This window comes from Ictidomys tridecemlineatus, chromosome 5 (genome assembly GCF_052094955.1).
Source record: "Ictidomys tridecemlineatus isolate mIctTri1 chromosome 5, mIctTri1.hap1, whole genome shotgun sequence".
Taxonomy (NCBI): Eukaryota; Metazoa; Chordata; class Mammalia; order Rodentia; family Sciuridae; genus Ictidomys; species Ictidomys tridecemlineatus.
Genome location: NC_135481.1, coordinates 189,060,639 through 189,078,643, shown reverse-complemented (window position 1 = coordinate 189,078,643; position 18,005 = coordinate 189,060,639). Strand labels below are relative to the sequence as shown.

The 18,005-nt window shown below is 42.1% G+C and overlaps 2 protein-coding genes and 1 long non-coding RNA gene across 4 annotated transcripts in view; 2 read left to right on the top strand and 1 right to left on the bottom strand.

Moving 5' to 3' along the window:
• The first annotated feature begins 38 nt into the window (after positions 1-38).
• Cstf1 (cleavage stimulation factor subunit 1) lies at positions 39-7,960 on the top strand. 2 transcript variants are annotated; one of them, XM_005341385.4, is made up of 6 exons: positions 39-217; positions 2,021-2,214; positions 3,610-3,887; positions 4,058-4,255; positions 4,920-5,310; positions 7,153-7,960. In XM_005341385.4, the coding sequence occupies exons 2-6, from the start codon at positions 2,046-2,048 to the stop codon at positions 7,410-7,412; spliced, it is 1,296 nt and encodes a 431-aa protein (XP_005341442.1). In that variant the 5' UTR covers positions 39-217; positions 2,021-2,045; the 3' UTR covers positions 7,413-7,960. The 2 variants fall into 2 exon arrangements, with proteins under 2 accessions (XP_005341442.1, XP_005341441.1); XM_005341384.3 differs by lacking the exon at positions 39-217 and adding an exon at positions 248-392.
• Positions 7,961-14,332: 6,372 nt separating this feature from the next.
• On the bottom strand, positions 14,333-15,345 carry LOC144377618 (uncharacterized). The gene is made up of 2 exons (XR_013438609.1): positions 15,043-15,345; positions 14,333-14,516 (listed from the first exon to the last, which is right to left on the bottom strand). It is a non-coding gene; the product is annotated as an uncharacterized LOC144377618 (long non-coding RNA).
• A 1,246-nt stretch (positions 15,346-16,591) lies between these two features.
• Positions 16,592-18,005, top strand: part of Cass4 (Cas scaffold protein family member 4) — a 33,385-nt gene continuing 31,971 nt past the window's right edge. The window contains exon 1 of the mRNA XM_078051886.1: positions 16,592-16,955. Coding sequence (XP_077908012.1) covers positions 16,920-16,955 — 36 coding nt within the window. The 5' untranslated portion in view covers positions 16,592-16,919. The remainder of the gene's footprint in view (positions 16,956-18,005) is intronic.

Below are 18,005 nucleotides of genomic sequence, written 5' to 3'. Positions count from 1 at the left end.
GCGACGACATGAGTCACGTTACAAGATGCAGGCGGCGCGCAGGCGCACTTGCGCGTGAGATTACGGAAGTGGTGGAGCCAACGGCGCGCCAGACCCGGGGCGGTTCTAGCGTCTATGGTGCTCTCTAGGCTGTGGCATTTGTTCGTGAGACAAAAGCCCCTTGGTGTCAAGGTTGTCGCATAGAAGATACTGTCGGAGGAGGCGAACGAACGTGCCAGTAAGTGAGATGGCGAGAAGGGCAGGAGAGAATGGGACCGATCGATAGCGCAGCACTCGGCGTGGCGCCCTTTGCGCGTGCGCAATGAACGTGCGCGCCGAGCGATCCATTGGGCAGGGTTCGCGCCTCCATTTTTCTGGGAGAGAGCGGGAGACCGAGAAAGCCGTATCAGCGGGTACGGAGATGCGGGGACACGGGGCGAGCGGCCGGTGCGGTCGGCTGGGGCCTACAGAGGGTCACGTGAAGGACTGGGCGGGCAGGGCGAGAGCGAACGGGAGACGTGCGCCCGAGTTCTGCGTGCTGAGTTGCCCCACCGGGCCTGCACACCCTTTCTCCCCGGGCCTCGCTCTCGCCGCGACCCGGGCCTCCGTCCACCTCTGCTTCCCGGTGCTCGCGGCGCGTTCGGCTAGGGGCCCCTGCACCCTCGGCCCGGTCCGCTTCCTGGCCGGTGGTCGCCGGTCCTGGCCCGGAGTCTCCTGTCCTCGTGCCTCAGTGTCCCCACCTGCGAATTGGAGAAGATAAACAGGCTTCCCCAGCCCTCCAGCGAACGTTCAGGAGGAACTGAGAAGTGGGGCTTGGGCGCTTTTTTTTTTTTCTTTTTAAAAATCTCTTTGTTCACCCCCCACCCATGGCCGGAGTTAAGAGAGAATAGTGTAGTGGTTAAGTTGTGGGCCCTGGAGTGGGACAGCTCTGAAGGCCGCTCTAACCTTGGAAGAGTTACTAGCCACACTTTACTTTGAATGGTGTCCTTTGCTATTTGAGCTCATTTCATCAACACTTTTGTGCTCTAATATCGTCTGCACAAATGTACTTTTACACTTGTATTTGCGTTATTTTTCAGTACATTGAATGCTTTCATTTAATAAATCAATGTCTATAAACTGCTTAGCACAATATCTGGCAAGTAGGAAATACGTGATAAATATTGTTATTGATACCTAACACTGTGCAAGAACTCAGGCCCTGAGCCCACTTTTATTCTCTGTTACTGTCTCCAGACACCTGCAACCTTCTGATCTGTGCAAGCATTCACATACATATATTGGTATTTGATAATCAAATTTTTTTTCATGGCCACCTATTGGAGTCTTCTTGCATAAATCAAAAACCTCCACCTGTGGTTTGTTTCATTTTCAAAGACTGAAGGAGAACTTAGCCATTTGTAAATGAACCTATGAGTGCACAGTATGCTATTCTTTTCCATTTTTGTAGTTGTTATGGCCCTATCTTATTGGCAATGTTTCATTAAGCAGTTTACCCTTGAATTTTTTTTTTCCTTCACATACTGTCTTACTACCTAAATTATCTAATTATAGTAATAAGGTCATTTGCCTTAAAACAGGTTTTAAGAATGAACATTACAGCCAATAGTAAACACAACTCAGCTGTGGAAACAGTGCATTCAACAGAATAGCGGCTGTCTTGCCTATTAACAGAAGAAATGGAAGATTTTAGGATAGTAACAAAGAGTAAAAATCATAGGTGGATAGTGTGGCAGAGAAGAAAAGTTGCTGGTGGATTCTACTGCAAATATTGGCTAACATTAACTTGAATAGTTTATGTATGCCAAGCCCTGAGCTCAGTGCATTATATGCACCATCTCATTTGACCTCTAGTAATTTATGTTAACATCTGAGAGACCTGAGCTCAAAAAAAATAAAAAATAAGGTTACTAACTAAAGAAAATACAGCTAGTAGAGCTGGGATTTAAGCCCTGCAAGATTATTTGACCAAAGAATCCTGGATTACTTATGTAATTTACTAGTGCCTCCACGCTTCACCATCCACCTTGTTTTCTTGCAGCTGAGAAACGGTTCTCTACTCCAACATGTACAGAACCAAAGTGGGCTTGAAGGACCGCCAGCAGCTCTACAAGCTGATCATTAGCCAGCTGCTCTATGATGGCTATATCAGCATTGCTAATGGCCTCATAAATGAAATCAAGCCTCAATCTGTCTGCGCACCCTCGGAGCAGCTCCTGCATCTCATCAAACTAGGTATCTTATGTATGCAAATTTATAGATCTCATACTTAAGTTTTAGATGTTTTCCCACAGCAGAATTTTTTGAGATTATTTCTACTTAGTTATGGTCTCTAATAGGTATTAAATACTGTTAGACACTGAAAGGTAAAGTGCAGTGCAGATCATGGAGACTTCAGGCTGGTTCTAATGCATTTGTACACATGAACTAGAGCACTCTATTGACTTCCTTTAAATCTCAGTTCAGATGGCATCTCAGATTCCCCTTTACCCCTTTTAAAATAATTCCTGAGTGCACAGTATGCTATTCTTTTCCATTTTCCTCATACCTCCCTAATTACTCTGCCTCAATAATTCTATTTCTTTCATGACAGATTTACTGTTTTTAAGTTCTTTCATTGTTTTGAGGTTGTTTTCTTGGCAGTTCTCACATTTTCATTTCCTGGCATTCACAAATAAAGACTGCAAGCTCTATAAAGAACAGAAGAACCTTGCCTTCTTCATCCATTTATCCTGAGGCCTACCTGACATTTAATAAGATGTTTAATTATCAAACATTGTTCTCTTTGGCTTGGTGAAGCCAATTGTGACGATTTATCCTGAGGAAATAAAGAGGATAAACTAAAATGCAACTATTAATATACTATTATTTATAAAGTTTTAAATGTCCATAAAATTAGATGCAACAATGTAATAATGTTGTAGATGAATGTTTATTAGCTCAGACAGGGTTTTATTCTGTGTGATTAAATGGACAATATAGCACACAGTGCCAGTCTATTTTTGTTTTAAAAAACAAAACTATTTTGTGCATGGAGAAAGAACCAGAAGAAGTCAGACCACAATGTTGACAGTAATATTTGCAAAAATTTGAGATCATTGTTGTTTTCTTATTTGTATAGTTTTTCTTATATAAATAAGTGTATTGTTTGTGTGATGTATGTGGTTATTTTTAAATTTAAAATGTATATTCTGAATCGACTTTAGTTAATTTAGCCTACATTCTTTCAAAACCATTTCACTAATGGTGTTTAACACTCTAGCTGACTACTTTGTATCTGCAACTAACAGATCTCAACTTTAAAAATATTACATTTTAAAGGGAAAAATATGGATGATTTAACTACAGAACTCCTAGTTTATTGGGTTTCTGTAGCTGTAGTTATAGTAATATACTTTGGAGGCAAGAACCTAGGAAGTTGCCTTTGGTTGTGGGGGCCTTTTCTTGCTCCTGCCCAGTATTGAGAACCTTGGACAGCATGGCAGGGAACATAATTTTGTAAAGGTTTGGGTGTCATGCAGCCCACAGAAATTGTAAGTTGATGTTGGTGAACATCTTTAGTTTTGGATCCAGAACTTTGTCTTGGCATTTAATTTTTTTTTTCATGTTTTTAATTTTGATTTCTTCTAGGAATGGAAAACGATGACACAGCGGTTCAGTATGCAATTGGTCGATCAGATACAGTTGCCCCTGGCACCGGGATTGACTTGGAGTTTGATGCAGATGTTCAGACAATGTCCCCAGAGGCTTCTGAATATGAAACATGCTATGTCACATCCCATAAAGGACCATGCCGTGTAGCTACCTATAGTAGAGATGGGCAGTTGATAGCTACTGGATCTGCTGATGCTTCCATAAAGATACTCGACACAGAAAGAATGTTGGCCAAAAGTGCTATGCCAATAGAGGTAAAAACCCCAGTAGTGTACTCACCATTTGCCTTGTGTTTCTCATTCTCGAGAAAGCAAGCAAATGATTTAAGCTAGCTCTGATTTACCATAGCTATGGATTGTATTCTTTGATGCAAGCAGATTCTGTACGTTGAGTGTCTCTACTTTTTTTTTTTTTTTTAATCTAGGTCATGATGAATGAGACTGCACAGCAGAACATGGAAAACCACCCAGTCATTCGAACACTCTATGATCACGTGGATGAAGTCACATGTCTCGCTTTCCACCCAACAGAACAGATCCTGGCATCTGGTTCAAGGGATTACACCCTTAAATTATTTGATTATTCCAAGCCATCTGCAAAAAGAGCCTTCAAATACATTCAGGTTAGAAATATTTGGAAGAGAGCTTTACATTTTTTTCTAAACATAGGGAGCTGTTGAACAACTCTTCTCTCTTTTTTTTAAAGTAGTCTCTCCATGTCGTCCTATAAAATAAGTACAGCAACTGAGATACATTCTGGATGGCACAAGAATCAGATTCCATTGGTACATAGTTCATATGCTGCCATGTGCCTACTTACTCTGGCTGGTCAGGACCAGTCACAGTTCATGGGACTAGGATTCAGAATCCAGATCACTCTTTACAGGTTGCAGATTCCTATTAAAAACTAATCTACCATCTCCCGTATAACTTATAGGAAACAAAAAACAATATAGAAACTATCAGGTGTTTTTTGAAATCCTGACATTTGGCACTGTATTTTGAAGGTGCATTGCAGAAACACTGCGGCTTTAGTACTGACTTCCATCTTCCCATAATTGAACTTTATTTTTTACTCAATAGTTAACGGCTCTGAAGCAAATCAAAAGTTGTTGTTTTAAGTGCATTTATCTTCAGTAACCATGTAGGTTTCAGAATCTCTGCTCAAAAAAAAGATTTGATATGTCCCAGAGAGTACTTTTATTCCTTCTGATACATATGTAATAAAAATCCCCTGGATTTAATGTTCACCAGTTGGTCACTTTAAGTTGATGTCTCTCATTCCAGGAAGCTGAAATGTTGCGCTCCATCTCTTTTCATCCTTCGGGAGACTTTATACTTGTTGGAACTCAGCACCCAACTCTTCGCCTTTATGATATCAACACCTTTCAGTGTTTTGTCTCTTGCAATCCTCAAGATCAGCATACTGATGCTATATGTTCTGTCAATTACAATCCCAGTGCCAATATGTATGTAACTGGTAGCAAGGATGGCTGCATCAAATTATGGGATGGTGTTTCAAATCGATGCATCACAACTTTTGAAAAAGCACATGATGGAGCCGAAGTCTGTTCTGCCATTTTTTCCAAAAATTCTAAATACATTCTTTCAAGTGGAAAAGACTCTGTAGCTAAACTTTGGGAAATATCAACAGGACGAACACTGGTCAGATATACGGGTATGTGAGTAGTTTGTATTAATGTTTCTATAGCATTTTACTGATTCCAGAATTCTTAGATCTTTGCTGTAGAGCAACACGATACTATGCATTGAACAGGGCAGATGTTATCCTTTTTTATTTAAGAGCAAAGCAAGGCTTAAAAGGTTAAATCAGCCAAGGCTACAGTTGGAGGTGAGGCAGAGCTGGGAACAAAATCGTCGTTTAACAGCTTTTGCTTTTCTCAGTACTTTACAGTTTAAATGAACTAGGTCTAGATTCCATGCAGGTTACATTTGAGAACCTGGTGGTCCATTTGTAGACTGACTTGCCCCACACTCACAAAAATGTCAATGCAGACCAGAGGGAAAAACTGCAGCTAGTGGATCTCAGTAATGGTATGCACTAGGGAAAGAAGAGCTAGAAGGGAAGATCTTGACCTATTCCTGAGAAAGCAGAGGTAGCCCCCAAATAAGAACACACATGTACTCTCAACACAGATAGAAAATGGGCTGTTCAAACAGAAAAACAAAAGTAAACTTGTAGAATCCTCACTAATTTGTGACACTCTCATGGCTAACAGGTGTGTCTGTAGTTTTTTTTTTTTTTTAATATAAACTTGTTGCAATTCATCCCATTGATAGAAATTAGAAGAGAGTGAATGTTAAAATATTGTGTGTAATTCTTCCATTTCTATAGCAGCAAAGACGGTTTTGTGGTTGAAAACCTGGAGGAACTTTATTGAATAGTTTTCTCTTGAGGTTTGTGTCATACAGTAGAATCACCATGACTGTATAGCTCATAAAGCTTTAAAAAAAAAAAAAAAAAAACCCTCTTGCACCTTGGAAAAGAAAATCAAAGGATCTGCTGGTTGAGCCACTAGGGTGCAGCATGACCTTCTTCATGTGTCTCATAGTAACTGGTGTTTGCTTCCCTGCCATCTTTCTGGCCCCTAGTGTTATATACAACTAGCAAGTCTGTGGAAGAGCCATTCTATTAAAATTTTTGGTGACTTCACTGAAATACTTTTATACAAAACTATTTCTAAAATGTATCTTATTACTATTGAAGAACTGTGTGCTTGTTGCAAAAAGGAGACCAGAAATGACCAGAGTATATGTTGAAGGCCTTCTGCCTCTTCCCAGGAGTGCAGCACATCCACACAGACACCAGGCTGCTGACAAAAACTTAGGTTTTTGAACATTTGGATTTCATGATGATAATGTGGCAAACTGGCTTTGTTTTAGGTGAAAATTTGTTTTTTTCAGAAATGCTATTGATTTTATATGCAATTCTCTATTTTTGCTAATTTATACAAGTCAACACCCCATCCTGTCAGTGCATAAGACTTATAATTAGTTTTGATATTTTTGTCAGAATTCAAAGTGCTCTTGAAATAGTGAAAGGAAAAACTATCCTGACAACATTAGAAATTTGAGACTTAACACTGAACAGTTATAAAAGTTGGACATAGTATATGTGCATATATCAAATGGGCCAATAGTCTTAATCTATAAAGAGATCTTAGATGAACCACACTTAACAGGAAAGGAACCAAAGGTAATGGAGCCATTTTATAGAAGTTTAAAAAATAAAAAGTGTCCCATAGTATAAATGACCGACTTATTAGCCCAAGAATTGAAGGACTTTATTGATGGAGAGTCAGGATTGTTGTATAGACGATGGACCTGGAAGTGATTTTCATACATTTTTTATTTCAAAAATTTTTATTTCAATTATTTTGAACAGTTTTTAAATGCTCTTTTTACATTAAAAGTATTAGAATATTCCCAGGGTCTGAGATGTAAACTTGGTTTGCCATCCCTCATTCCACAGCCCTTAACCTCTTGGTTTCTGTGGCAGGTGCGGGTCTGAGTGGACGGCAGGTGCACCGGACACAGGCTGTCTTTAACCACACGGAGGACTATGTGTTGCTGCCTGATGAAAGGACGATCAGCCTCTGCTGCTGGGACTCCAGGACAGCTGAGCGGAGGAACCTGCTGTCTTTGGGGCACAACAACATTGTACGCTGTATAGTACACTCACCCACCAACCCCGGATTTATGACATGCAGTGACGACTTCAGAGCCCGGTTTTGGTACCGGAGATCAACCACCGACTGAGCCACCTTCATTTCTAGGGTTCTTGTCTCTAGGACTCTGCCTTCCTCCCCTGTGTCCTGTCACCAGCTTCCGTAGTAAGTCATTGCACCATCTTTGACAGTTGTGCTGCCAGCTCTGTCTGCATCCTTCTTGGATTTGTACAAAAGAATCTTTTTTTACCTTGATGTAGAATCATGGTGGAAAAAGTTGGAAACACAGATCTGTGCAGTTATTCTACATTCACTGATTATTACAGTGTGACTTTCATCGATTTTGTAAATACAGGACTTGCCATTTCTTTGGAATCTCTTGATCATTTGGAGAAGGATAAAATATTAAAGTGCTTTCTAGATTTCAAATGAATCTGTCATGAGGAACTTTCATTTGGTACTTTGTCAACTTCCATGCCTCTTCCACTACACTCTGTATCTTTCCTTCCCAGATATATTGGCATGCGAGTAGCCATGTGGCTCTGAGGATCCAGAGTTTGTGCCGTGATGAACCATTTTTGAGACACTCGGTTCTATCATAAAATGACATCATTCTGATAATAAAGTTTGCATATGCAACTTCAGTGTTACATACTTTTCACTTCAATAAAATCAATGGCCAGTGCTCCCTGAAGATCTGTAGGTACCATATCTGTTGTCAGACCTCCCACGTTATCCTCTCAGTGCCAGCAGAGCTCATCTTTAGTGAATGTTTTTCCAATACAATTACAACAATTTGGTGGAAAACAATAATAAAAATATATTCGATCTAAGCAAATTAGGGAAGCCTGCCATTGCTCTCAGGAATTTCTGAGGTACTTTTAAATCTTTTGTTTCTCTTTAGCAGGACTATAACTTATCACAGATACACATGGCAGCTGCATTCTTCAAAGATTTGTAGTGAACCACCTCATAGAGGTTCTCTTTTTTTTCTTAAAGTTTTTAGAATGTGGCAGTATTTCTCTGGATTCAGTTCTGTCTGGGTAAGAGAACTTACAAACATAAACTTTGCTTTATTCCCCCAAAACAAATAACTCACGATCTGGGTAGGAGTACCTAGAAATAAGAGTCTGGGATCATTTGATAAAATAGTCAATAGGTTAAAATAAAAAAAATTGTTTATAGGAATTTCTTGAAGTTATTGCATAGAAATTCTTTAGTCATCCTTGAGGACTATTTTAACTCCTTGGTCTATATAAAATCATTTATCCATTAAGTTTTCTTTTTGTTTGTTTTTTGTTTTGTTTTGTTTTTTTTTTGAGATAGGGTCTTACTATGTTGCCAAGGCTGGTCTCAAACTCCTGAGCTCAAGTGTCCCTGTTGCCTCAGCCTCCCAAGGATCTGGGATGACAGGCATGTACCACCATGCCTGTTTCATCTTAAACATTCTTAACATGTTAAAACACAAAATTTTAGTTGAGATTTCCAAAGAGCTATATTTTTGGTCCATAGTTAATGTAAATTTCCAGTTTTATTTTTCATTCTGATTTCCAGTATTTGAAGTTGGCTATCTAGGAGTGCTACTTTGATAAGATTAGAAGAAAGCTACTGAACAGGAACAAGGATAACGAGTTCTACCAAAAATTATCAAGCAGAACTCAATTTTTTTTCAACCTCCCTTTTCCCTGTGAAACTATACAGCAGAGGTTTAACCCATATGTATTCTGCTCTGGCTGGTGTCCTGAAGTGACCACACTGCACTCCTGATAAACGCATCATTGGATCTTTTCAATTGTTCATGAAATAAGGTGACAATGCCTTTTTTGTTTTTAGACTAAGCAATGGCTCCTTAGTTTCAGAACTTATTCAGAAGATTTTGAGATCAAGGTACTTTTGTGTTTCCAAAATAGGTTTTGTTTTTGTTTTTCAATTTTAAAAGTTAAAAGTTTTGAGCTGGTGTCAGTGCTAAGAGTATTGTGTGGACTTATATTTGCATCTCATCCTGGCATTAAAGTGATGAACAAGCTGGGCACAGTGGCACACGCCTGTATCCCCAGCAACCATGGAGGAGACCCAGGCAGGAGGATCACAAGTTCGAGGGCAGCCCCAGCAACTTAGCAAAACACTGTCTCGAACTTTTAAGAATAAAAAGGGCTGGGGATATAATATAGCCCAGCGGGAGAGCACCCCTGGATTCATTCCCCTATACTGGAAAAAGAAAAACATGATAAATAATACCTGGTTAGAATGAGAACGTATACCTTCTGTGTTATTTTTTTAAAAGATGTGATTTCTAAAATAAACTTTTTGTATATAATGATAATTTTTTGGAGCTTGCTTTGAGTGTTCCCATATTTGAACATCACTTCTCAAAAGGTGGTCTTCACCGATACTTTCCACACTTCTTTGGTGCTTGTTCTCGGACTCTTATTTGTAGCTGAGTCACCTTGAGCTCTGTATCTACTCTTCTGTCTGTGAAGATGAAGGACTCAAATATAGTTTAATTTCTTTGGATCATTAGGAGAGAACTCCTTTGTCTTATAGTTTGTTTTCCCTTAGGACAGGTGATGTGTGAGGGATCTGGTCTCTGCTCTGTTACTAGCTGGATAAGTTGTCAGGCAGGTCATTTATCTTCTGGGCTACAGCAGCTTTTCTTGATGAAATGCCTTCATCACAGTGATCTCCAGCAGGCACTTCAAGTGAAAAGAGTACAGCACCTCTTTTTAATACTTGGTGAAACAGACTTGGGAGAGAGGGAGGCATTTGCTTTTATTGGGGAGGCCTACTTCTGAAAATATAGCAAACCAGGTACATGGAACCCTTTCAATGCAAAACTAAGTAGAGTCTATTTTTTATTTTAAATAGATAGCTGAGCTAACAAGAAAGGGAATTCTTGAGAGCCAAAAAATAAAGCACAAATCCAGAGGATGGTCAGTTTCTTGAACCTAATGGTTTCTGAGCAGAAGTCAAAGCTGTGAGTCTTCACAGGGCAGGAACTTTGATCAAAGCCCAGAGAGCCTGGAACTTAAAAGGTGCCCCCTCAATAAAAAAGACAAGCTTGACCATAAATTTGCCTCCTCAGCAGTTGGCTCAGGCTTGCAGGGAGGCGGGATGGGACGGTGGCATAGGGAAGATCTCTTGAGAATCTGAAACAAGCTGTTCCTCAAGCAGGTTTAGAACAACTGGGACCACTTGCACACTCAGACAAAACCAAGTGGAAAACTTAAAGCCACCTAGGTTGGCAGTGGCCACTGTGACTTGCACAGCCAGCACAAATTCCCTGTGCCAGAACACTTCCCACCTCCATCCTAAGGTGATTTTCCAGTAGTGCAGAGGATGGAGTTCAGTCAGATACATGGGGAAACTAGCCACTAGGAGATCAGCAAGAACACGAAACTTGGACCTGAACACGCTGGGACTGTTGAATGTACAATGTGTTTAAAGAATTGAGCAAGGAACTACAATGACACAGTGATCAAGAGTGTATTTGAAGGGAAGAATAAAACTCGTGGGAAATAATTCAACAGGTCTACCCCTCTCATACTTAATGCTTCTCATCTTCTTCTTCTGGAGCTTTTCTACTTTGCCTTCCTGCCCCCTATGTAGGGAAGCCTCTTTCCCAGTCATCTGTGGCAGTTGACTGCTGGCTGCTTTATGTGCCCTGACCCTTGACGACTTGCCTGATGCACCCCTAACTGTGCTATTTGGTTGGCTAGCATTCAGCCTTTGCCAGGGGCTTCTAACCTGGGCATCAAAATTTGGTTAGGAAACTGAGCTCTCATTATTACAGCAACTACAAAGCCCCAGTCCTCCCTGCATTATCCCTACACCACTGTAGTTAGTGAGATTTTTGGCAATTTATAAAATTCTATGACCAGAAGAATTGTTTTTATGAATAATCTTCATGAGAGTAAAACCTGCCAGATAATCTCAGATGATTTTGAAGCAGTACCATCTGAGACTTTCAAGTCTTTAATGTTTTGAGTGTTCTCAGTCTCATTCAGCTACACCTTCCAATTCAGGCACTGAGTGTCCCGTGTTTGAATACCACCAGACTCAAGAGACCTTCATAGCTAAAAGTTGTCAGGCAAACAGTACAGACATGTACAGAAAACATAAGCAACTTGCCTCCCTACACATTTATCAGACCTTACAGAAGTAAAGTAATCAGACTCACCAAGCTCAGGAAAAAAAAAAAAAATTAAGCCCAGAGTACTGGTCTCAGTAACCTCACCAGAGTCTCAGACGGATATTTCAAAAGCACCCTATTTCCTAGAATAATCACTCTCGCAATACTTGCAGTATAAGTGGATTGCAGCAGTGTCTGAGGAGCTTCTCACGCCTTTCATTCATAAGAATCACAGAGGGATCAAATTCCACAAAAGTCCTAGCTAGCTATGTAGGAAGTAGTCTACAGGGCCAAGTATCATTGCTTTTGCATCTTTGTTTTGTTTTCTGGTTTAGGTTGAGTTCCTTAGAACACATGACATGCAGATTATTGCATCGCCGTATGTAAGGCGAACCGGAAGGCAAGCCCTTCGGTATGGGGAAGGTCACTGTGGGAAACCGCCAAGGTGATGGGAACCACTTGAACTTCAGTTAGAGTGGAGCCAGTCTTCATTAGGAGACTGTTCACTTCACTGTGACCTTGAGCAAGTTTGTCCTTCCCTTTTCTCCCCCCATACCCTTCTTTCTCTTTTTTTATTATAGAAAATTTTGGATGTACACAGAAGTCTATCGTGTAGAGACTCCCCAGAGAAGGGGAGGGAGAGAAATGAAGAGTGACTGATGGGGATGAGGGTCTCTCTTTGGGCCAATGAAAATGTTCTGAAATTACTGGGGATCGTTGCACTCTGTGCTAAAAACCATTGAATTTTATACCTTAAAAGAATGGGTTTTCCCTCTGGGCATGGCAGCACATGTCTATAATCCCAGCGACTCAGGAGGCTGAGGCAGGAGGATCTGGAGTTCAAAGCCAACCTCAGCCAAAATTGAGGCACTAAACAACTCAGCAAGACCCTGTCTCAAAATAAAATACAGAAAGGGCTGGGTATGTGGCTCCGTGGTTAAGAACCCCTGGGTTCAATCTCTGGTAACAAAAAAAAAAAATAGTGGGTTTTATGGCACTTGAATCATATCTTAATAAAGCTGTTTTTTATTCTTAAAAAATGTCTACAGAATAATAAACCCCAATACATCTATCAAATAGACTCCCTGACCTTCACCGACCTCAATTTACCTGTAACTCTCTGACTTTCCCCTTTTCTGAATCTTTTTGAAGCAATTTCTCAGATATATTTTATCTACAAGTATTTTAATATATATGTCTGAAAGATAGGACTTTTAAAAACACAAATCATGGTAGACACAGTGGTGCACACCTGTAATCCCAGTGACTCTGAAGTTTGAGGCAGGAGGATTGTAAGTTCAAGGCCAGACTCATCAATTTAGTAAGACCCTATCTCAAAATTTTTAAAAATTAAAAAGACTGGGGATGTAGCTCAGTGGTAAAGCAAGCCTGAGTTCAATCCCCAACACCAATAAAGGGAAAAAAAATTATAACATTATTACACCTGCTAACATCAATGTTAATCATCATAACATTATGAATACCATCATGAATGTATTCAGTGTTTAGACTGCCAGGTAAATGGTTTGTTCTGAATTCAGATCCAGTTCAGGCCCATACACTGTGATCTGATGATTTCTGTAAGTCTCTTTATCTTTAGATTTCACCTTACAGTCTCTATTTTATCCTTACAGTCTATTTGTTGAATAAACTAGGTTATTTGGCAAAATTAATATCCCACCACCACCACCAGGTTCCTCATCAGCAAAATAGGAAGAGTAGTAGAAGCTAACTTCCAAGCCTGCAGTTGGACTAAATGAGGTAATCTCTGCAATGCATTTGGAACAGCACTTCATGGCCTCCAGGGTTCAGAAATCCAGCCCTTCAGGTGGCCAGAGAACCTAGAGCTTGCTCTTCAGTCCTAGCCGGATCCCAGTGCTTCTAGAGGTTCTTTTTCTCTTCTCTGCTAGCCTGGCCCTGTGTGGGTGTCATTCTCTAGCAGACACACACCACTTGGTGGCAGAGTCATCCAAGAGAGCCTAGCCTGCCACCTGCTCCTCTTCCTGGCCATCTCAGGGCAGAACCTTTCTAAGTACCTTCAAGACAGTGAAACCTGCCTGGGAGCACTGGCTTCCCCCGTCAGGAGTGGGGGATGAACTATAGTGCATGAGCTGTCTGGTGACAGAGGCAATCAGTGCACCTCTTGGGAATTCTCAGTGTGAAGACTGTCCAGCTGCTGTGGTGACGCCCTGGTCAATGGGAATTTTCGTGCCAGCCATGGAATTATCAGTTCATGACCTAGAGTTCAGATGCCAGCTGCCCGGGAGGTAGAGAATTATGGGCGCAAACTGATAGTTCTAATTGGTCTATTTATATCCTCAGCTTCAGTTCTGTTTATCTTGAAGAAACTTTCTCACAATAAATCCTTTTGATGTTAAAACCTATATAATAAACATGCTGAGCTTGTTCGTAGTCACTGCTTCCCAACCCGGGTTGTTAGTGAACCACGGGGACCTAGCTTTTTCTCTATATGTGTGTCTGTTTGTCTTTTCTCCATGCTCTCATCACCCCGTTTGGTTACCTGACAAACAGCCCTGAAGGTTGTGGCATACCCCCCGCCTGCCCCCCGCACCCCCCCAATGTGTAAGCCAATCACTGTGTCTCGAGTTTGGGTGCTCAGACTAGCATGGAGCACCCTTTCCACCTGCTGCTAAAAGTATCTCACCACATGAAAGAACGGGGTGCTAAAGGAGCAGAACAAAACTCTGTAACCAGAAAGCGGCACTGTGGTGCTCTAGACATGCCAACGATTGGTATACCAACAGACATGTCCTGGTACCAACCTAGTACTAAACAGTATTCATGTAATCAAAGATTTTCGAGTGCTATGTGCTCACCACTGTCTAAACGTTGGGAAATCATCAGTGACCCATACGGACGGGTGCCTATTTGGAAAGCCTCACATTGAGTAATTTATTATAAAGTAGCTTCCGGGCATTTTAAAAAGAGAAACAAAAAGTTGTGCACTGGGGAGCTTTTGCGTGGTGTTGAAAACATGAATGAGCGAGGCCTTCTGCAGCCCTGCCGTTTAACCTGTTACGTCCCAGGCATTCAATTCTGCAAGTACTGCAAAGAAATGACACAGGTGCATTAAAATAGGTTGGAAGTCATAATCTAGAGCTCAATACTTAATTATATTAATCAATATTGTATTGTTATATAATTTTATTACATTTTATATTCTACATTTGAGTTAGTGCAGGTTTCCCACATCTGGGATGATGAGACAAAACAGGTTAACCCTGCCCTGTTATTCTAATCTAAGCCCTTGCTTTCTGCTATCTTCCTTTGGTTTCCCAAAAAAAAAGTAATGGATTTTTGTTTTTGTTTTTGCTTTTTTGTAATTTTAAAATCCGTGGTTATCTCTGGATGTGACTAGATTTCTACATTACGTTTGAGTCCCTAAGTGTTAGAGATATCAATTCTTGATAATTAATTGTAGAAAACGAATGCTCAAGTTAACACTGCCCTATCTAAAATTTCTGTTCCCATGGATAGATAAGCCTGGCAGCATAGGACCCAGGTCCGGTAGGGCCCACCCTTGCAACACGAGGCTCACGCAGGCTTGATGAAGCAGCCACATCGTCCTCACCTGGGATTCTGCATCACCCATCCCACCAACAGAGGACCGTGGAGTTCGCAGAAGGCAGGAGGGAAGGGGCGGCCTAAGGAATGTTGACTCAAGTCGACAAACAGATGGCCTGCCACTGTGTGCAGCTTTTTACAGTCATTGACACAGTGCCCTGGGAGTGACTGTCTCTCTGCAGAGACCAAGGGCATCCAACACTTCTGTAGTCCAGGCCTCATTCCAGCCCCAGCCTTTCCACTGCTCTTCCTAGGGATCTGCTTGTCTCCCTTAAGCAGTGCTTGCTGCTTCTCATCCTGGTTTTTTTATTTTTTGTTGTTGTTTGTTTTGTTTTGTCTTTTAATCTATGAGGTAGAGGAGCAAGCTCTGCCTCCACCGATTGGCTAATCCAGTCTTCCTGGGGTGAAGCCGCCCCCTCCTCTAGGCCTCCTCTCTGCCCACCTCTACTCTGACCTGGTTGGTTGCAATCTTGGTTTGTGAGGGAACTGTGGGGTCATTGTCCCCTCCCTGTCATCTAGTCCCATCCACACAGCCTATCAATTGCTTGACCCTCAAAGTTCATTTCAAACAAGGATAACATTTTGAAATATAGATGGTCTTGTCCAAACATAAGTCAATTGGTAAACAAACACATTCCAGCGCTCTGATGTGGGGACCTGGACACTCAACCCAACCAAAAGACAAGCCAATACGTGCTGTGATGGCAAGAGGGGAGCAAGGAGAGGAGAAGGAGCTGGCTGGGGTGAAGCTGAGGCCAGGCTTGGAAGAATAATACCCTTTTTTTTTGCATGAAATAAAAACGCAGGTGTGTCCTTGCAGTCTGTCCTACAGCAGGTTGTCTCGAGATGCTGGAAAAGCAAAAAGACTTGTCAAGTCCTGAAGACTCAGGTAAACCAGCACGATGGTTTCAAGTGCAGACCACGGTGGTGAGATTTCAGAGATAGGGCAAGGGTGGTGTTGAGCTCAGTACTTGCTGCAGTCTGAGCTCAGAAGATGTTCACCCCAAGCACTGTGAGCAAATGCAGCCGGTGGGTGTAGGGCTCACAGCAGGGCAAGTGTGATGGGGAAGGCCACCTGGAGGGAGGACGGTCCTCTAAGGCACCCACCTGACTTGTTTTACCCTGGCTGTCAGAAGGCAAGATTTTTTTTTGGTGGGGGTGGGGCATGTACAGGAATTGAACTCAGGGGCACTCAACCCTGAGCCACATCCCCAGCCCTATTTTGTATTTTTTTTTATAGACAGGGTCTCACTGAGTTGCTAAGTGCCTTGCCAAGTTGCTGAGGTTGGCTTTGAACTCACGATCCTCCTGCCTCAGTCTCCCTAGCCGCTGGGATTACAGGCATGCGCCACCACGCCCGGCTATAAGGCAAGTTTTAAGAAGCCAATAGGAAGGAATACTGACCAACACCAGAAATATTGCCAAGTGGTCTCTCACCAGGGAAGCGAGCCAGGTCTGTCTGGTGGGAGTTATTTCACAGTGTTCGAGGGACAAAGTGCCCTGTATGACTACCCAGAGCACTTCAAAGTAGGAACTTCATCCTGTAAAGCAGAAGAATTTTTTTCTTCCTCTTCTGTGGTTTTACACAGCAAATGAGTGACAATCTCCACTTATAGACACAGTGAGACGTCAGGCATTGAGGAGGGAGTGTGGCCTGTGTTTCTGGTCCCCCCTCCTTCAGCCCTCTCATTTGACTCTTATCGCACTTTCCAGAAAGTTTGCTGACTGGGAGCGTCTTCTTGACGATTTCCCATGTGTCAGATAGATAGCTCCATAGAATTCAGCTTCTGAGAACCAGCCAGAAGCATGCAGTGACATTGCATAACCTGCCTCTGAAGCCGGAGATAGCCGTGGAGCTCAGCGCGGCTGGGTCACATCACTGACATGAGGGGAACGAGCATCAGGGATGGAGGACCCAAGGTGAGCCGTGGGGTCTGTGTGCGGGGGGAGCAGTGACGGCTGAGGATGCAACCGCTCTTAGTTCTGAGTGTGTGATGAAGGCAAAGGATGAATCCTAACCATGTGCAGGTTGGAGAAAGGAAAGCTGAGTGTGTGTGTAACTGTGGGGACACACGGGCTGTAAAGCTGCCTACAGGTTGGCTTCCCAGATGGGTGGAAACGACTTTTCAGTAGAGATCAGCTTACACGCTGGACAACAGTGCCTCCCTCCCTCCCTCTGTGTCCAGGGAACCTGTTTGGCAAGATGCCAACCTCTGCCTCAGTGCATCCCAGTCTCTTCTTCTTCCTCTGGACCCTGAAGACGCTGTGCGGCTCACAGGTGTCCTGGCTCATCTCTTTGCTCACTTACCGAGAGCAGAACCCAGGCTCAGCCTCAGCCTCCTTGTCGAGGGCACGCTGGAACCCACATTCTGTCTTCACGGTAGTTTGGGTCTTGCCGGAGCCACATGCAATGTTCACACAGATTTCAAGTCTGTTGTGAACCAAAAAAGATTCCCTATGTAGGAAGTTAAAGTAGCTACCAGGAACAGACACTCAAACACAGGAAAGTGAAGCTCGGGTTGATGTGTGTGTGGTGTGTGTGTGTGTGTGTGTGTGTGTGTGTGTGTGTGTGTGTGTATCTTGCTGTATCGTTTTAACATGTTAAATAGAATAGGAAAATAATAAATGAAACAATTACTAAGTGGGGAATACTAAACATGGTGTATATTCTTGCCATAATAATAATGTCAGTAGGGAAACTGGTGGCTGAGTAGCTTGTGATACCCTCTTAAATACATTGTGCGTAAATATCTAAGCTTCTGAAGAATTTTGTCTTCAACTATTGCCTTTGAAATTTTTCAAAGTGTTGGGAAAAGGGGGGTGGGGTGCAATTCAGTAGACCCCTACGTTTCCTTCCCCAGATTCCTCAGTTCCTGGCACTCTGTCTTACATCTATTTGTATATATGTAGACATAGGCACAGACTTTGTTGTTGTCACAGTTAAACCATTTGAAAATATGTGGCAGATAT